General features: G+C 38.9%; 2 protein-coding genes across 4 annotated transcripts in view; one reads left to right on the top strand and one right to left on the bottom strand.

Annotated features, from left to right (window-relative positions):
- The window catches only part of LOC138128776 (TWiK family of potassium channels protein 7-like), a 261,082-nt gene that overhangs the window by 70,121 nt on the left and 171,300 nt on the right, over nucleotides 1-19,661 (top strand). The window contains exon 1 of one of the 3 annotated variants that reach the window (XM_069044978.1): nucleotides 11,911-12,034. The exons of the other annotated variants lie outside the window; for them this stretch is intronic. The gene's annotated coding sequence lies outside the window, so the exon portion shown is untranslated. Of the gene's footprint in view, nucleotides 1-11,910; nucleotides 12,035-19,661 lie in introns of those variants that run through there. 3 annotated transcript variants of the gene reach the window in all.
- Nucleotides 119-4,266, bottom strand: LOC138128780 (alpha-tocopherol transfer protein-like). The gene is made up of 6 exons (XM_069044993.1): nucleotides 1,572-4,266; nucleotides 1,042-1,207; nucleotides 748-994; nucleotides 570-686; nucleotides 414-516; nucleotides 119-364 (listed from the first exon to the last, which is right to left on the bottom strand). The coding sequence occupies exons 1-6, from the start codon at nucleotides 1,714-1,716 to the stop codon at nucleotides 216-218; spliced, it is 927 nt and encodes a 308-aa protein (XP_068901094.1). The 5' UTR covers nucleotides 1,717-4,266; the 3' UTR covers nucleotides 119-215.

The following is a 19,661-nucleotide window of genomic DNA, read 5'->3' as shown; positions in this document are numbered from 1 at the left end:
TATCAAATTTTCTTTGGTTAAATGTCATTTCTGATATAGTAATCAAATATCAGGTGGAATTAGATGAAATTTGCTTAGCTAGAGGGTTTTAACTCAATAACTAAATAAAAATAAGAAATAAAGAAAGCTTTTTTATTTCCTTACAATTATGTTATAGTAATATTGTTGTTGAAAATCTATTTTTTTCTGGCTTTGATTCAACAGTATCAAATGTGCTAGTCAATATCTAGATGCTTGAAGGTGCCATAAAATCCAAGAAAGTCGTCGTTTATCAATTTTTCCGGACGCAAATCTTCATTTACTTTGAGAGTGTCCAAACGGTCAAAGTATTCTTTATGTTCCATCATCTTCATTTTCAAAATACCTGAAAGAACAACGTCAACACGTTGGTCTAGTTTCTTCGTTTTTCCTACCATTTAGTTCATTTAAAGATCTTTCGTAACCTCCATAATCGCGTGGTAAAATAGTCTTGGGCACATGTCCGTACAACGTGTCCAGTGTCTTGTGGACAAAAACCTGCAGTACCAAATAGAAAATAAAGAAGAACCGGATCAAAAAAAAATACTTACATTCTTCATCATTTTTGGATTAATTATACTCGTAGATCTTATAATTTTTAACATAGAATCAATAGTAGAAGGACAATTGATGAGATGTATTGCTTCAGTTCTGAGAGTGAATACTTTCTAGGAACGGGTATAAAACTGTTGTTAGAAATGACAATTCTGAATTCTCTCTTATTAGTACCTTGTAAATTTCCACGAACATTTTGATCATTGAGGGCGTAACTTTGGAAAAATGTTTAAAAGCGTAGAATTCCAAATCAAAAATACGTATTTCGCCAACACATACATCTTCAAGTATTCGAAGAACGATCACGTTTAAAGACCAAATGAATGCCAAATCATGATTCACTTCTTCACTCTGCCCTGTAAATTTGATAACGGTCACCCTGTGCAAATCTTCTGTCAGCTTGGGCAGCGAAATGATGTAACTGAAAGGAGAACTCAAAAAAGGGAATTAACTCGTTACAAAAAATACTTGATGTCGGCAAAGGTCATCTGGATCTGTGACGTGGGATTCAGTGTTTCTAGGTGTAGAAGGGATGGCAATCTACACCAAATTGTATAGAACGCATCAATTTTCTTTTTAGCTTTCTCTGTACTCCATTTGCTGAGTTTCAAAAAAGTTAGTATTAACTTTTCGCCTAGAACACAAAGTGTCTGGACAGTAGGAGTTATGTGTAAATTCCAATAAAATTGAAGCAGTTATAGAGGATTCGCGGGTTTCGCGGAATCTCGCGGGTGATCACGCGGCATCAGCTCGTCATCAGTTATATCCGCGGCATCAATTCAATTAATTAAATCCATAACGGAACTAATCGTCCGCGAGATTCCGCGAAAACCGCGAGATTCCGCGAAAACTGCGAGATTCCGCGAAAAACCGCGAGATTCCGCGAAAACCGCGATATCTCTATTTGAGTCTATTGAAAATTGAAAACTACAAAACTTATCAGATTTAATATGGTTTATGGGGTCCTATAACTTTATTCGACGAGGACTAGTACTTACTTGGTATTTCGGGAAGGTGGGGTTGCGTTTTCGCCCACGATTTAAGAGCAGCTACATCCTCGTCCACACGGATTTGCGTAGTTCCTAGACCAGCCATAATTTTTACTCTTTGCTCACTTGTGATTTCTTCAAATAACTGTACCATAATAGATGTTCTGTATTTTATTTAAATATCGTGTTATGTTGTCAAACGGATTTTCTTTAATACAACAGTTCCTAGTTGTCTAGTGCACATTTGTTATCCGACATATTTATACATAGTTGTAGAGGTTACTTCAGTAAACATGATAATGCTTTTGTACATTTTATCAAAACCAGTTGTAGTGCATTTTTGTACTGTATATTTACAAGATTGGCAGTACCAAGCTGCGGTGCGGTCTCTTATTTACCACCAAGACCCATAAAAAACATTTCTTCTACATGAACATGTTAATAAAAGCTCTGGTTTTAAGAGAACCCCTTTCTTTGCACAGAACATCACAGAATGTGGTATATCTCTCCCGGACACTTTTTATTTCTCTTTGAGTGATTCGAAAACCTTTCGCTGTCGCCGGTAACGATATTAAAAAAGTGTTTTGACAGATAATGGAGAGGTATTAAACTTTTCTTTAAATATTACTTCACGTAGCAGAAAAAATGATGGAAAGCCCTACAAGAGCTCTAAATTAATCTTAATCGTGTCTGCAGGTTATAACAAGTTTGCTTCGATACCAGCTTTGATTAATGTATTTGAGAAGAAGATTTATGATGTTTTTTCCAACTGGAAAAAACGAGCCAAACTCCAATTAAGACACAATATATCTTTTATTTACATCAAAATATTGAAATAGTGAAAGCCAATTTCATCTTTCCGGAGAAAATGTAACGCGAGGAAAATACATTTCGCCAAAAATAAAATTAAAACAAACAATATACAAGGTGATTCGCGAGTAAAACGAAATTGAAAATGCAACCCACAATACATTTGGAACGTAAAGCTGGATACGGACGCGGTAAAAATCCAGCTTTACGTGCGAAATGTATTGTGGGTTGCATTTTAGTTCCGTCGGGATCATTATTACACGTGAATCACCATGTATACTGTTGTCCTCATTTATTTATCACAAGAGTTTTGTAAAAATAATCGATTAAAAGTGTGATTGCATTAATAATTCTTGTTTGTTTTATTTTTTTTTTTTGGCAACCACTACTTTGTGTTAATGTGTTGGTTGATGGCAATGAAACCAAAATAGAATAATGATAGTTGTAGAATAAACAACAAATTTAGTTTTGTGATATCAAGAAAAATATGTTGATATATTTAATTAAAGTTAAATTATTTCCTACAAGAAATTTCCATTTAAAGGTTTTATTGATAACTGTGGCTCTAGTATTACATTGAGTGACTAACTAACCAATGTCAATGGAAACTTTTTCCACAATTAGTGTAGCTATTTATTAGAGAATTTATTTATTTATTTATTTCAAAAAACACTTCTTTTATCTGCATTCAAAAATGTTGTTTTCCAAAAAAAATATCATGCTTGATTTGTACTCAGGTTTAAAGTGAGCTTTTGATCGAAGCTCAGGACAAGACTTGTATTTTTCGGTTGTAAAAGTCCTACAAGGAGGGTGCGTGTCGCATCCTTTATGCATAGTTTCCAGATTATTAATGGTGTCTTGTAGGCTGAGGTAAGCAAATTCAATATTTGCATGTGTTTGAGATTAATTAATTATTCCATTTAACTATGTTTGAAGGGATTTACAAGATTAATACTGCTCTACTACTAGGTCAAAATCTAAAATAAATTGTAAATTATTTGTTAAGAACAAAATGACAATTTAGTGAACATAATCAGAGAGGAAAACGCCATTTTGTGTAATCAATTCATGCACAAATGCCCACCGCAACAAATTGAAATCAATTACTGAAAATGACTGAAAAATGAACAACAATATGTTTACTTCAACATGATAAACACGGTCGGCGTTGTTTTAATCTCCCTTTATTTTAGAATAATGATTCAATGACACAATAACAAATTGAACGCAGAAGGAATGAAAAATTGAAACGAGTAGCACTCCGGTTACGACAGACGCAGGACTCAAGTTATATTTTGCCAATTTGTACAACTCGCGATGAAGCATTTCAAATCGATTTTTTAAATAAGCGGGATTTGTTGAACAACGGTTGCCGAAAGTAAACCGATTTACCACGTGCAAATACCAGGCAAGTTTAATTACTTCTGACACCAAAGAGTATTAAAATGCCACAAGCGATAAAGTCAACAGACCCTAATTATAAGCTTGTCAAATAACGCCGACACTGAGTCTAGGTGCTGGATTTTTAACCAAGCGAACTTTCAGATTCAATTCAATTTCATTCGGAAATGTTGTTATCCAACACCTGGCACTTACAAAGTCATAATTGTTCTCATTTCAGACCAGTAAAGTGGTCTACAAGTCATGTGCGTGTTGTAACAAGTCATCCGTGTGTTATAACGTTAGTCGTGGGAGCACTGTGGCCGAGCGCTTAGCGCGCCGCTTTGCATTAGGGAGGTCCCGGGTTCGTATCCCAGGGCCGCTGTCAGACCTGGTTGGGTTTTTTTCAGTGGTTTTTCCACACCACTACATCTTGATATGAGCCCAGGTCTCAAATCAAAGATAAGGCAACTACTGGGTTACTCACCCCCCTCAGTACCTACCACCCCTCACTGAATCTGGCTGAAAAGTCACAGAAAGTCTCAGCAGCCCACCCTCTGTAGGGAGGGAATCAAAAATTGCACCTCTACCCTGTGTACTCAAACAGCACTTCTTGTTGAGAGTTGTAATTTCGGCACACTGAACATGCCTTCGATGAAATTTATTATTTAGCAAATTTTACGCAACGACTGTAATATTTAACCACTTTATTTACCCTCATGTGTAAATGAGGCGCCTCTGAGAACAGAGGAAGTCGGGTAGATAGTCGACAATTATACATTTCCTATTTCCTAGCATCGCTTTGTTCGCGATTCCGGGCTTCCGGCTGACTCCGGTTCCTTTAAATTGTCTTGTAAATGCTCGTAGACTAAACGGTTGTTTAGATAGGTGCAGAGTTCGGATGCAAAAGACAGCGTTTCTATTTTTGCACGTGCCAAAAAGAAAATATGCCAACTACGTGTAGGAGGAGGCTCAGGAAATGTATATATTTCTCACATAAATGTGAGAGAACACGAGGAAAACCGTACAGGTGTAATTAATAAACAGCGGTTTAATATTCTGTTTTGTCAGTTAAATTAAAATTTCAATATGAACAATTTTTTTTTCTAACGCGTCAGGAATAAGGGAAATTTTGTTGGTTCAGCAAATTTGTTTCATTTCAGCAGAGGGAGTAATAATCCGTTAGATTTCAAATTAACAGAAAGAGCTTGCAAGTTGTAAACGGAAAGTTGGCCCCGTTCCATTATTGCACGAGCAATTTTGTTCTCCAACTTGCACATGTGCATACAGGTTTCTGGGCTTACATCCGTAATAAAAGTACTAAAGCTCGTATAAGTTAGTTGGCTTGACTTAATGAAATATATTGCACACGGAGCCAACGAAAACGGGTTAAAGCTCTAAAGCAAGACTGAATTAAAAATAATGTGGAGATGCTTTACGTAAATTTGCAGTGCGAGAGTAGATCTGTGATAGGTGATAGGTACTTGTTGCGTAAACAAGTGCGTCGGGTGTGAAGGTTGCACAACGAGGCCTCAATTTGCAAAATAAAATTCTTGTGTAAAATGGGGCTCGTTTGTCGTTAAGTGTGAACAAATGAGCTATTTACCTGGTTGTTTTAAGTGGAATTCCAGGTGGAAACGGCGCGATTAATTCTAATTCAAACTCGTTTTGTTAGGTAAAAATTCGTGCCGACGATTTTTCTTAATTCCTTTCAACACCTGTTCAGCCCTTATTACGTTACGATGCAAATTACCGTAAAAGTAGAAGTTAGACGGTATTAGCATTTATAATCGCGCCGACTTCATACCGAATTTTTACGATTATGGTCCGTATGAATATGCAGGGGTAGTAAAGGGGTGGATGCAGTTTGAAAAATGAGTCTTGTTGCGAAGACGCTCCTGGCGAATTGTTGCAATAAAACCGCCCCTCCGTGATAAAAACAAATCGAAGTTGGCGCCGCCTCACGCGATTACAACTTCTTCTTCTTCTTAAAAATGCCATCATAATCAATGGTGCAACGACTCCATTATAAGGCGGAAATGGACTGGCTGGAAATTAGAATCGAAATTAAATCCAAGAAAAGGTGATTTAGTCGTCGGGATCGAACGCGGAAAAATAATCGAGTCGCCCTTTCCACCGACGATTTATCGCCGCCCCCGTCGTCATAAACAAAAGCGTTTCGATAATTAAATCGTCCCGGGCGTTTCGTAAAACATCAGACAATAATGATCCTGCCTTCTTACAATTAATTTAGCGACTGCGTCTGAGCTTGTCATCTGGCTCTGTAGTTCGCAGGGTTGCAGTCACCCCACTCTTGATTTTTTCCTGCACGCTTGTCGACTCCAAATAAATTAGTCCGCCGGGGAAAACCGACAACACACTGTTCTAATTATGGGGATGAGAAGATGCCGTCACTCGGTTTGACTTTGGGGGTGCTAACTCCCCACGAATTTATCTCCGCGATTCCCGATTTAATTACGATTAAAACAACGCCGTTTTTAGACGGGGTTGAGGGCGACGGGGTTGAAGGCGACAAGCTGCCACCGGCTGCTCCGCTTTTTTGCCACTGTTTGTTTTATGTCTTGAATATCAAAGGAAAAACTGTAATAAAGAGATTTCTTTGACATTCATAAAAACAACACGACTGAGCTGAAATTGAAAGGCTCCGCCACTCCGAGAGGTGCATTTTCTGTTGCAGTTTCCTCTAGTAATTTTTTCTACGGCAAAAACACTAGAAAATATCTGAAAGCGAAGCAACACTGGTAGCGGTTAAGATTTGGATGGGTGGCCGGGGGTCCGCGTCCATTGGACCCGGAAAGGATGCATCTTTCATTTCCCCCGAGGGAGGGCTCTCCAGAGCCTTTTCAGCCATACTCACGGGGTGGGTACGGTGAGGTGGGTGGTAGGTACTGAGGGGTGAGTACACTGACCCAGGGGTCGCCTGTGTGCTCATATCAAGATGTGTGTGGGGAAAACTCTTGAAAAAAACCCACAACCCTTGATCAGGCGGCACCGGGATTTGAACCCAGCACCTTCCGAATGCAAAGCGGCGCGCCAAGCGCTTGACCACGACGCTCGGTCGTTGGCACCTGTGCCTCATCACTTTTATAGTCATCTGCGAACTGCTTTAGCGATATTTCTGTTTCTATAAATCTGTCAGAAATGTTTTTGTTTTGGTGACAATTAAAGTGACGGTGCCGGCAGTCAATTAAGGGGGTGAAAAAATCCCCAGCTCGTCGCGGCGAACAAAACGAAAAGAGACGCCGATCCGGGAGTTATTCCGGGGTAAATCCTTGCCCTGCGGGACTCCGGAGCCGTTCATCCGTAGCCGCGACAGACAATTTCAAAATAAATTTGTATTTATTTTAATACGTCAACCTAAGAGGCGCTTATATCTTCTCACATTTGGATGGGGATTGTGCCGAGCTGACAGCTTGACAAGCTTCCTAGAGTTATATTGTTTCCCTCTTTGGGTGTGCGACTTGTCGACCTTTCAGTTTCAGCCTGAAATTTTTCGGAGGGGGGAATTTAATTATTATCGACAAATTTCTGAGATGCTCGAAACAGATTCGTGCATTTCCCGCTATGGTTATAAATTATATTTCGTTATTCCTAGTGACGGCCGCAAGCGCCCCTTATTTTCTTCGGGGGAAATAAATTTCTGCGATTCGTGAACATCTATCGACGAGCCAGTGCTAAATAAAATCTTTCTCGGTTGTAAACCATACCTGAACAATGCCCCGGGAACTGATGATCAAAACGGTATATCACCAGCTGAAATGCCTCACTTGCCAGACCAGGATAAAACAATAAAAGGAAATCAAGCGGGTTCGACAAATTGGATTATTTGGATTACGACACACAAGTAATACACTCCACGCAACAATTGCTGCACATTACCACACTTGAAAATATTTTAAATATCAAATTTAGCACAAGATTAATACACGAACGTTTACATTTTTTAAATTCGCGCGCGCACGACACACCAGACGCGGCACGCATTGATTGGTGGTGGCGCCGACCAGTCAGCGCGCGCTCTTCTACACATACGCTTCAAGACTCCTCCCCCTATGAGTCAGGGTTTCCGTTCCAAGCTTTCGTCAAACTTACCGATTGCGTTTATTTTTACAAATATTGAAAGCACTTTCTGAAGCTTGAATGTCCCATTCAACATATTTCTTTTCATTTCGAACACAAAAGAGATCAAACAACTTAGTTATTTAAAGTGAATAAGGACCAGTCGTCACTTTACCTCGAGGAGTTATCGTGGCCAAACAAATTACAACAAAGACTTATATTTTCATTTAGTTGAAATAAATGTTTGCGTTAAAGGAAACGTTCCAATTGATGTATTGTGACTTGCTATTATCAAATAGGATCAACACAGGTTTGCTTTAATCTTCTTTATTTAGAAATATGTAGGTATTTAGAAAACTTCGTTCGAATCGGTTTGATTTTAGTTGAGAGATCCCAACAGTGAAATTTCGCGGTTTGTTTCATGTTTCGAGTATTAAAAGTGCGCCGCGAAATACTCCAATGTCGCCTGACTTGCAAAGAATAAAAAACATTTTCGTTTGTATTTTTTTCAGTGTCAGATAAATTCCTCCGGGTTTTTAAACGTAGCAACCAACAACGTTTCATTTAATGCCCCAAGATATTTATTTTCAACGACTTTGTACAAATAATCGTCAACATTTTATTTCATCCTTCGCGACATTACGAAGATACCCGAGCATTAGCGGAATTTATTGGTCTAGCGCAGGAACTGAATTATCTAACCACTTAGAATGATAAGCAACTGCAATGAATTTCTTTAATGAGGAAAATTGCATTTTGCACGTTTTGCGCGAAACAGACACAACTAAAACTTTCATCAGCTAATAATAAGTGAAATTCCATTTTTATTAAAAGAGAAAATCGCTCCTGACGTCGACGAGAAATAGCTTTCCGGACTTGATTGATCATCGGGATTTATTAGCCGTAAACATTCCGGAATTATTAATTATTACTCGCCGCCATATTCAAATGAGCCAGTGATTATTATGGAAATGCTAATCTGGAAGCTTACGTCGTGTAAAGCAAACAGCGTGAAGGGCCTCCGCGGAAGAACTGTTGAATTAAGTACGTCTTAATCGCGCCGGAGCCACTTTCCGCCCTGCCTCTGCAATTTTTTTCACCACAGAACAAAACTATTTGTATGCAAAGTAATGCGTGACGACGTTCTGCTGGAGGTCTCTTCTTCTCTTTAAATTTTCAAGGCGCTCATCTACGAAACTAACTTACGTGTGTTGCCTGAAATTTTCAGCGCGGATCCGGGAGGAATCTATTTCGTTGTCGCTTTATTCACGGTTTTTTTAACTTCCACCCGTTATTAGGGGTGGCTTTTGTTGCGTCTAAATTATTTATAAATTACGCGCCGTTTATTGGAGCGATTCCGCCGTTCAGGTTCGATTTAAATCGGTTTTTCTTTTTTATAAATTGCTCCCGGAATTTCATTTTCATTTGGGTTTTTCCTGGGATGATTTCTATTTGATTCCTGTCAAAAAAAGAGCGAAAACCGTGAATTTTTCAAAATAATAGAATCGTATCTGAGGCCTACCGCAGACATTCCACCTCTTGAAAAAATTGTAAAATTTCTTTTCTCGCGTCAAATCAAATTTTCCTCCTTCATTTAGTCGAATGCTCGAAAATGCAGTTGCATTGCAGGTGTGGCCAACCCTGGATGGGAGCCCGTCGTAAAATTAATAACAGAATTCCTGGTGCTCTTCGAAACCACAACAGCAAACATACAGCTTCGCACACTTTCAAATATTTGCGCTGCGGTAACATCTTCCGAAATTGATTTTTCCGGGATCTCAACTCGTGCACGCTCCGGATCCGGTCAGCGCCGTTTCCGGGCCGATCGTCTTTCATTCAGTCCGGAGCGGAAGTCGTCCAGGCGATAATTAAGGAGGAGAGGGCGGCGCCCCCAAATGTATAAATATTTTCGCAGCACCCTTCAAATTCAAATACTCAACGTGTGCAAACAGGACGTTGTGTTTCACCTTGAGTAGGAGGAATGGTGGGGGGACGTGTTTGCGCAGGCAGCAATCTCGGTTTCCGTTTCAATCGTTTGCTTAATTTTTTCGACTCGTCTTGTTTTCGTTATCGACGGGGTCCGATTTTCGCGAGACGAGTCGACCCTGTCAGGATGAAATATCACCTAGTCCTGGACGTCTTTCAGCTTATGCTTTTTCCACGGCATCGAAAAAGGAAAATGTTCACATCTAAATCGGGTTTTTCTCTACTTACGGCAACATTCCCCTCCCACGCCCTCCGTGGTTCGTGCTTCCAGCTCTGGAATACTTAGGAAATTGGCACGTTTTTCTTTTGTTTGTTTTGTATCAGGTGGAAAACGGTGACGGCCGAGGGTTGCGAGGTATTAAAGGGTGCAAACAGGAACGCCTCCTGAAAGGTGAACAGGGAGAAGTGTCCCAGCGACTTTACAGTTTTGGGAAATTAGGAAATTCCCGACGTAATTTGACAGGCGATTTGAATTTTTCCCGGTTTCGGTTTCGTATTGTTGGTATTGTTGTCGCGATGACCTTTTCCCCAGGCCCCCCTTAGTCATATCGTCTTGGAGAATCCTCGGAGCGGTCCGACAGCGGCTCCTCGGCAGATATCCTTAATGGAGGCTAAGGCTGATAAGGTTCGGCAAAGAGGGGGATAAGGGTTGGAAAGCTCTCACCACGGCCACTCGGGACAATGCGGCCGTCGGACAACTGTAAAGTTGGAGGCCCTCTTTGTAGTGGCCAGCCTGATTAGTAACTCCATTGTGTTTGTTGCAAATACTTTGTCCCTAACGAACCGCACGCCCTCACCCTCCTCCACTCGACCCGCGTGCAAATAATAAATTCCAAGAAAACTAAAACAAACGCCGCCACTCCGCCAGGTGACAGGTATTTATTGCCCCCGCCGAGGGGTAAACCGGAAGGGGCGAGATTGCGTTATTTTTCTGCCTCTCTAGTTTTGCAATAAATTCTCGTTTCTCTCTTTGGAAATTGTCGCCGCGTTTGTTCTTGAACCCCCGAGAGGGTTGCCGCTACTCTTTTTAATGCCGACGATTTAGACGAGGGGGTTGTTCTGGGCCAATTTTGACTGATCCATTTTTGCGATCCTGCGTCCTGCTCAGACATCGACTCAACAAATTTTAATAACGGTGTCTTGAGAACACGCGGAAGGAATTCGCTATGGGGTGAGGGGGCGCGTCTTACGCACATTTCAGATGTGAAGTGATAAAATCAGATGAAAGACAAGAGGGATCCATTAATATAAAGAATAAGAAAGGTCTATGTAAAGAGGAAGAATTGGTTTTCGGGAGATTTATGTAGGGTTGGGGGCTGATTCACTCGCAAAGATTTTGTGCGTCGCAGGATGTTACAAGAACACGTCTAAATCAGTAAATGTGTGGAGTAAATTCAAAAAGCATCTTGACTGTCAAAACTAATTGGGGCTGTGAAACGGGATCATTCACTAGTTAACTCAGTTTCACTCTGAAACGCGATTAAAATCAAAACATAACCTCAATTTTTTGTTACTAGATTTGACGCGAGTATACTCTAGAGAGAAACTTTTATAACCAAGTACAGTCAAAACAAAACATTTCATTTTGACAGTCCAGGAGTTTCTTTAATCCACTGGGTCTGCAATTTTTTGGTTTGGAATTAAAAAAAAGGGAAAATAGTTTTCCCAATAAAATGGTGTTCCTTCTGTAATATTTTTATTATAGGAAAATAATTTTCCATGATCATTGGATTTTAGTGGTTTTTGCTCACTGAAAACAGTTAGCAGAGATGGCACTAGTGAGCAAAGTGAATGTTTTGAGAGTTTGTGGATAGAGGGCGCCAAATATGTTGTACTGAAAGTTTTTTTAATCTGTTTTTAAAATACTTTCTGAATATTAGTAATTAAAGCTTGTCTTATTTTTGACTTATTAAATTTGTAACCTATTATTTAGATTTCAATTGACGAAAAAACGTGAAATTGCTTGGAATAGACTTCTGGGAAAATTCATGCTAAATGCATTGTGTGTTGGTATCACTGATTAAACTAAAATCAGTCAACCAATCACAGACACGCAACGCTTAACAACATAACCTCTTTTGTTTCTAATTTTGTTGATCCACGTTTTGTTGTGAAAAACTGTTTTCGTGAGTTTCCTTTGGGCTAATTTTGTAGAAGTTATTGTTTCAGTGATTTTAACAGTTATGAAAAATAGTGATGCAGATAGATAATGATAAGTATGCACAGTTTACTATTCCGGACATGGAATCTTGGCCAACATTTTTTTGACATTTCTAAAAAAAAAATATGTAAACCAATCATTAGTGTCATTAATAAATGACAGTTATTAAAAACCACTTTGAAGTTTTTATTCTGACATCAAAAAAGCAAGGAAATGGCATTATAGAGTCAAAAGTTGGGTTATATTCAATAAAGGCCAGTTCACACATATTTGTCAATTAAATGTCAGTTAGGGCCAAGATTCCGTGTCCTGAATAGTACGTTAATATAACCTCATTTTTTACTCTTGTCATGTTTTTGTCATTTTGGTTTATTTACATTAAAAAATCGTGATTTGCGGCATAATAAGGGGTAGGCAGCAGGTGAAAGCGATGATTTAATTACAAACTCACTGCAATTAACTAAAAAAAAAGTGCCAAAAAAAAATGGTGCCCGAAATTTCAATTCCGCGACTCTATTTTATGATCATGGAAAAATCAGATTCAACACGCATGAGCAAACGTGCATTTAATCACGAGTGCGGAAGTTGGGCGTCTGAGCCGAAGGCGAGGACTTGCCTTCTTGTATTGAAAATAGATATTCTATCTAATCAGTGACCGAAAAAAGCTTCACCTGGATTTTTTCAGATTGGATTGATTTTTACGATCTGTTTAATAAAATTTTGTCCTACTTTTCACATAATTTTTTTTATTTAATGACTGTAAAATTTTTACTGTAGGGAGGTTATAGGAATCGACAAATTAATAACGACTTACCTTCAACTTACTAAATTTACAAGCTTTAAATTTTATGAGGGCAATATAATAAAATTTTATGAGACAATAAAATTTTACGATGTCTAGTGCGGATTTGGATTTATAAAACATAACATAATAGGCGGATGTTGGACAATTATATTTCATTTAGTAGACATAAAAAATGGGGAAGTCGCTGGGAAAGAACTAGAGAAAGAACTAGAGAATGTTGTGAACAAATAAATAAACAAAACAAAAATTTTTTCAGCAGTTGAAATTTTGTGATATTGATTCTTTCTATCTGGCTGCACTTGCAAACGAGATCCATTTGTAAATAAATTTTTGGTAAAGGTCAAATCTGAGTTTGCTTCTTTCGTGTGATGAAATGTCGGCAAATATTCAATTTTCTTCTTTTTCTACAGCATTTTCCATCGCAGTCCCACTAGTCCTCCCACTCAAATCCGTAATAATCGAGTTCGTAAGCCTGCACCTTATTAGGAAGGAAATAAAGTCGCCACTTCTGAAAACATCCTCGTCATTAAAATTTTGATCCTTGCCCTAAAGTCGTATTATTTGTACGTTACCATGTTAACATTTCGGCTCGGCTTGAGAGAAATTTAACGAAAGAGCGAGATTGCTTCAGGCTCCTGTGGGACCACCGTTATAAAGAATAACGTGGCGATTTATAAAGAACTGGTAGAACGTAACAATCACGCGGAACTTCCATTAAAAAATAAAATGCCAAAAACGTTCTCCTTGCTTCGGTTATTACCGGTTGGAAAGACAAAAAGGAGTTTTACGAGTTTTGCAGAAAAATGTTGTGCCGGGTCGATTGTGCATCGAGTGCAAACGCGAGATTTATCACTCCCTGTTTCATATTATAAATGAAATTGTCTGCATACGTGAGTAAATATATTTACCGTAACATTAAATCATCGCATGCGACAGGGTTTTGACAATTCAAATGCAACTCTATTTGCCGACAGCCATGGATTGAAATATTCCAATTCGCATAAATGCGATACGTTTAAAATTGATTGTGGGCTTTTGTAGAAATGATGTTTCCACAAAAAAGGATTTTAAATGCATCAGTTCACATCTGATGTGTTTCAAGCCTGCACACATATCCGGCTCGAAGGACCGCTATGCAGCGCCGGCTCACCTTCACATCTTCGAAATAAAAGATCGTTTGATTTACTAAAAGCTGCGCCCCGTACATATTTTAACAGAATGAAATACAAGAAAACACCTTTCTTTCCACGTAGCAGAGTGCATCGCATGCATTTTTTATCAGAGAAGCAAAAATTCCTTCTTTCCTGTACACTACACGCACCCTTCTGGTAATTGTAGATCTAACGAGCTGTACCAAAGGAGATTGTTACTCTGTAATAAATGTTTGTTAAAAAACAATTTGGTCACCAAACCGGTGCGTGACTATTTCTACCTCAACTGGCACGTTTACTTTACCGCATCTTGGGCACGTAACGATGATTATCGCACTCACAACACCGAAACGGTAACATTTACGATAAAATCTTCAAATCGAATAAACTTAACAAACGTACAGATCGTTAATTATGTCCAGTAGCAGCAGACGATTTTACATATTTTTACAACATCTGTTACGGCACAGGTTACATTTTAAACACAATTTCGTATTTTTTTTTAATTACAAGCGGTGATATATTCCATTTACCTCATGCATTTTCGACAGGTAATGACTTACTTTACCGCACGGTAAGTGGTAAAGTATGCATTACCGCACACCGTACGGTAAAGTAAATAATGGAAACAACTCAAGACAAATAAATAAGTTAATTCATGTTTTCAGGGGTAGTTTTAAACGTTCTGGATAAATAAAATTTTGTAGGCAACAAGTGAAATACTGCATCATTATTGCACTCGTGTGATTGTCGCAACTTTTATGAATTCAAACATTTTCTTACATAATAAATAATAAACATATAAAATAAAGTGATCTATCTTTGTAGAAGTGGTAATTGGTCCTGTGAAATATTTTTTTAGAGAACAAAGTGTGATTTGTCACAGGATATTTTACTGGTTTAATAGAAGTTGATAAAAACGCTAGTTAATCATGTAACATGTCAAGTGGTCATTAATACTTGCCACGATCGTGGAAGTTATTAATTTAAAAATTTCATGTTTTATATGTAGTAACTATACTGTTATCATGTTGGTAATCAGTCTAACAGCTGGTGTGTGGTGTTGCCATAGCAGATGGAGCAATACACAAACTTAAAAAAAATATATCACTAGAACATCATAATAAACAATAGTCGGAACGTTACAGATGTGGATTGGGGACTTGTCGTTAAGTTGGCACTACCAGGAAAAGTAACTAGGCGCCCTTACGTACAGTGCAATCATCAGTTTTAAGCGACCTTGAGTTTGACAATCCACATATAAAACGTTTTTACAATAATTTTTTGAATTCATAGATTGTCCATCAATAATTATTATTTGTTTAAACAATTCAAAATAACATAATTTTGGATTCAATTTTATTGCTATTTTCAGTACAAGTGAGCAAAGTACTCGTACGATTGGCGTCCTCGCCTTCGGCTCAGACGCCCAACTTTCAAAATAAGACAAGCTTTAGTTACTAATAAGTATTCAGAAAGTATTTTAAAAACACATTTGGCACCCCCTCTATCCACAAACTCTCAAAACATTCACTTTGCTCACTAGTGAGAAAATATGATTTCCTCACTAGTGATTCAATTGCCATTTTTGCTCACTATTATCAATTTCGCACGGTCTCCTATCTACTAGTTCGTTTCGGTTTATTTCCTTGTTGCGGCTGGTTTATTCTTTGGCAGCCACTAAATGTTTTATAGTCTCGATGGGTCCTATCTCTATATTTTCGTTGCGCAATCTAGCGAGAGCCTTTGAATTATTTTCGCACCGTCCATAGATCAAAAACGTATCTTGCAACCTCCCCCCTAATCAAATCTTACACAAAATAAGTCACTTAGATACCGTGAAATGCACGTCAAAGACGCAATCGTGGATGCGATCGCTCATCGAACTCGTGAATAACGCAAATGACGATCCTTCTGAAATAAAACGAAGCGCACAAAAATGGGCGACTCCTGAATAAGGACGACACGCCAAATAAAGAGAGTGATCGCCGATAAATGAGCGTTGAAAGGGACGCCAGGATAATTTAATGTAGCGAAAGAATTCCGACTCGAAAAGGACGATCTCTGTCGTCTTATCGTGATGGACCGAGACGGAGATGTTGTGGCATTCTATTTAATTAGTTACAGCAATGGTTTCATTAAAGACGAGGCTGTTTTATTTTCGTGCATCAGGTTTTTCACCGTAACTGACTGATACAAGGCGTACAAAAGTAGAACATTCTTTTTCGAAATGAAACGACAAACAAAACGACTCAAACCTTCTGATGCTGTGAGTTCTCAAAACAAACTAAAAGATTTTAATATTTTGTTTAAACAAATTTGAAAATGTGTCCTGCGAAATTAATTGTTCACACTCTTCTTAATTAATTGTTTGGGAGAAATGAACATAAGAGAATATTTTTAGCTTGGGAAATATTTATCTTCCAAGGTAAATTACCCTATATTTATCTTTCAACGGCAAATTACAAATTTTAATGAAACGGGGATAAGTGTGTAACAGGTTGCTTAGTGGAGTTACAGAAGTTAAATTAATGTGAGAAATATCTCCTGCATAATAATTATCTCATTTATACATTCGTACGAAGTTGGTAAAGTCATTTAGTGTACCCATTCGCAGTTCAAAAACAAGACAGTCTCTCTTTCGCCTCGTTACTAGCTGCAAACTGCTTCGAAAAAAACTGAAAACGCTTAGAACTCAACTAAAATGTACTGAAAATATTGCGCTGTGAGTCTGAGAGTAGGCGGAGCCTGTTTGCCACTCGGTCACGCGCTACGCACGTGACCACAACATCGCTCGAGTGAACGCGGTATAGCTTCCAATGTGCATATTAATCTGCGACACTCTTAAGTACCTTTGTACTCGTTATTCTTTAAGTCGCAATTAGAAAGTTTCCCTTTTAGGTGCAATTACCGAAATCTTTACAGCACGATGAATATTGCTTGGCTCTTGAATTTTAATTCGTAAATAAATACAAACCCCCAAAATAATTTACATTTCGTAATTTCGAATAGTTAATGAATCATCAGAATAAAACACAGCTGAATGTACTCTTACAAATAATGGATTCTCCCTCTTTTTAACGAAATGCTTTTGATTAAACCGCCACAAACCTCTTTCCCGCTAAACGAGGGTGATCAGAAACAAGAGGAAAAAAGTCGAATTGGGGATGTCGCAGTGAAAAGATGGTGTTAAGGCTTGTAACTACGAATAAAAATTATGCGAAAGAAATAGAGGGGAGTTTTGTTTGGGTTTCATGTGTGGTGCAATTATTCGATAAATCTTTTGAAACTCATAAAGTTCCAATTACTTGAGGATAATGAATGACTTGGCTTCTCACCAATCTATTCATCAATATGTTGGCACATGGCCAGTGTTATTGCAGAGTCTCTGCTGCACTTAGTCGCCTTCCATTAAATTTGCTCCTAATGAGAGTGACGAAACTTGGTTATTCCAAGAACAAAAAAAAAAGGGTGTGTGCTTAAAAAACCGCACGACAGAAGTGAAAACTTCTATTATATGTATTATTATGGACGATGGACGATTTCAGCGTGACGATTTTAGCGTGTCGCGTGACGATTCCAGCGTGTCGCGTGACGATTTTAGCGTGTCGCATCAAACTAATTGGCTTCCGTGTGGTGCGCCTAAAGGAGTTTTCACTTCAAAATCCGAGCTTGACGACGATTTGAGCGTGACGATTTTAGCGTGTCGCATGAAACTAATTCACTGCCCGTGTGGTGCGCCTAAAGAAGTTTTCACTGCAAGGTTCGAGCCTGAGGACGATTTGAGCGTGACGATTTTAGCGTGTCGCGAACGATTTTAGCGTGTCGCATGAGACTAATTCACTGCCCGTGTGGTGCGCCTAAAGAAGTTTTCAAGGTCCGAGCCTGACGACGATTTGAGCGTGTCGCGTGACGATTTTAGCGTGTCGCGTGACGATTTTAGCGTGTCGCGTGAAACTAATTCACTGCCCGTGTGAAAAATACTGCACAAAACTTTTCAATCGTGAAACAGGGGTGTGCATCAGTTGCATCAATTTCCACATTAAAGTCGTCACCTTGGGCAACAGGACGTCAAGCTTTGATGAAAATATTTCCAGGTTAATGGATTGGAAAGCACGTTGTGGTGGTGGCAACGTTGAAAATGAAATTTCTCCAAATTAGGGAATGTGGCAATATCGAAAATGTTTTCTCGTTAACTCTGCTAAACGATTAATCTATGGACCGTTGCAGAGGTGAGGAGGAGAAAATATTTAATAAATTTAAGTGGCAAACAGCGCAGGGTAGTTTATTTTCGAGTTCGTTAAGTCGCTCCATTCTTTACTTGAATACAATTTTCAAATTCCTCGGGAATATAATAAGAATGCTCGCTCAGTCGGGGCCGTGTTCAAATTAATCAAACGATTAAGGCGGCCTTAATTATAACACCGACTTGGTTCTTCTGGGGGAAATTTTCAATTTTTGCAAAGCGAATTTGACACCTTGATCCCCAATCTTCGCTGAAAATCGAACAAAAAATATTGAAAACACAAATAACAACTATAGTGGGCGCGGCGACTCAATGCTATTGGTTAAAGGACGCGTGTTAAGAAGTATGGTACAGCTTAATGCACCACCGAGGGTCGTGGCCAAGCGCCTAGCGCGCGAGGATGCATGCGGGAGGTCCCGGGTTCAATTCCCGGGGCCGCCTAACCTGGTGTGGCTTTTTTTCAGAGGTTTTTCCACACCATCATATCGTGTCATGAAAGATGTAGCTTTCAGTATTGACATTGACAATACATTACACAGCACTAATGTGAAGTTTGCACACCGAGGCCTTGTTTTTTATTGTTTACTTGATTTTTTAAAACCCTATTCCGCAGATTACTGAAAGGACTGAAACGCCAGTAGAATAAGCAACAGTTTGAATCCGTCCTCTTTATTTTTTCCTATCGGAACCGAATTTCTCTGCGGGTGTCCGTGGAACTCAACGCCCCGCTTAATTCAGCCGTCATGACCCAATCGATTTCCTTGCTAATAACACTCGCAGAATGGCGCTTTAGCCGCCGATTTCTACTTTCAATTCGGCCATTTCCATCAAATATCCACCGAATAAACGATAAAACACAAACCGAAGCTCGTAAAGAAGAAAACTTTACGTCGGGTTTGTCGTTAGCCGAATTCTCGCTCAGCCGATTACGTTTTTTACCAAACAAAATCTGCCTCGCCGAAATTAAGATAAGTCCACTCTCATCATGTTCAGAACCCGCAAGTACCAATTAGTCTTATATTAAAAGATAAAGGGGAGGTACATATCTGTGCAGGCGACCCACGAGTACCTTAACACGGATTAAAGTCGTCCTTTTCATTAACAAACCTCCGAAAAATTATTAAAAAGGACTTATTTATATTCAAAATGTAAGTTTCGCAAGCGACGCCTTCCATTGTGCCAGAAAGATTTTTTTTCTCATATTGAAACAATTTTTTGTCCCCCACCAGTTAACTTAATAAAATTCGACTTTGTCTTTTCGGGGGTGGAGTGAGCTCGACCCCATCTGACGCTAATTAATTCCGAATGCCACCATTATTAACGAGCTGACAACTGGAACAATCACCCCTGCAATTAACATTTGCACAGCTACGACGAACTTTAAAGCGACATCTGACCCAAGACATGCTCGTTAAACACCCTTTTGTTCGATAGATATCGATGGCGTTTTGTCCCGACGCTACAAAGCGGACTGAGAGCT

Source organism: Tenebrio molitor, chromosome 4 (genome assembly GCF_963966145.1).
Source record: "Tenebrio molitor chromosome 4, icTenMoli1.1, whole genome shotgun sequence".
In the NCBI taxonomy this organism is placed as follows: Eukaryota; Metazoa; Arthropoda; class Insecta; order Coleoptera; family Tenebrionidae; genus Tenebrio; species Tenebrio molitor.
This window is presented reverse-complemented; position numbering and strand designations above follow the sequence as displayed.

Bases quoted from the DNA above. Each gene is read 5' to 3' on its own strand.
- LOC138128780 (XM_069044993.1), bottom strand. From the start codon at position 1,716: ATGGTACAGTTATTTGAAGAAATCACAAGTGAGCAAAGAGTAAAAATT. The intron at 517-569 runs GTAAGTATTTTT...TTGGTACTGCAG, and splicing joins ATCCAAAAATGATGAAGAAT to GTTTTTGTCCACAAGACACT. The intron at 365-413 runs GTAGGAAAAACG...TTGTTCTTTCAG, and splicing joins ATCTTTAAATGAACTAAATG to GTATTTTGAAAATGAAGATG.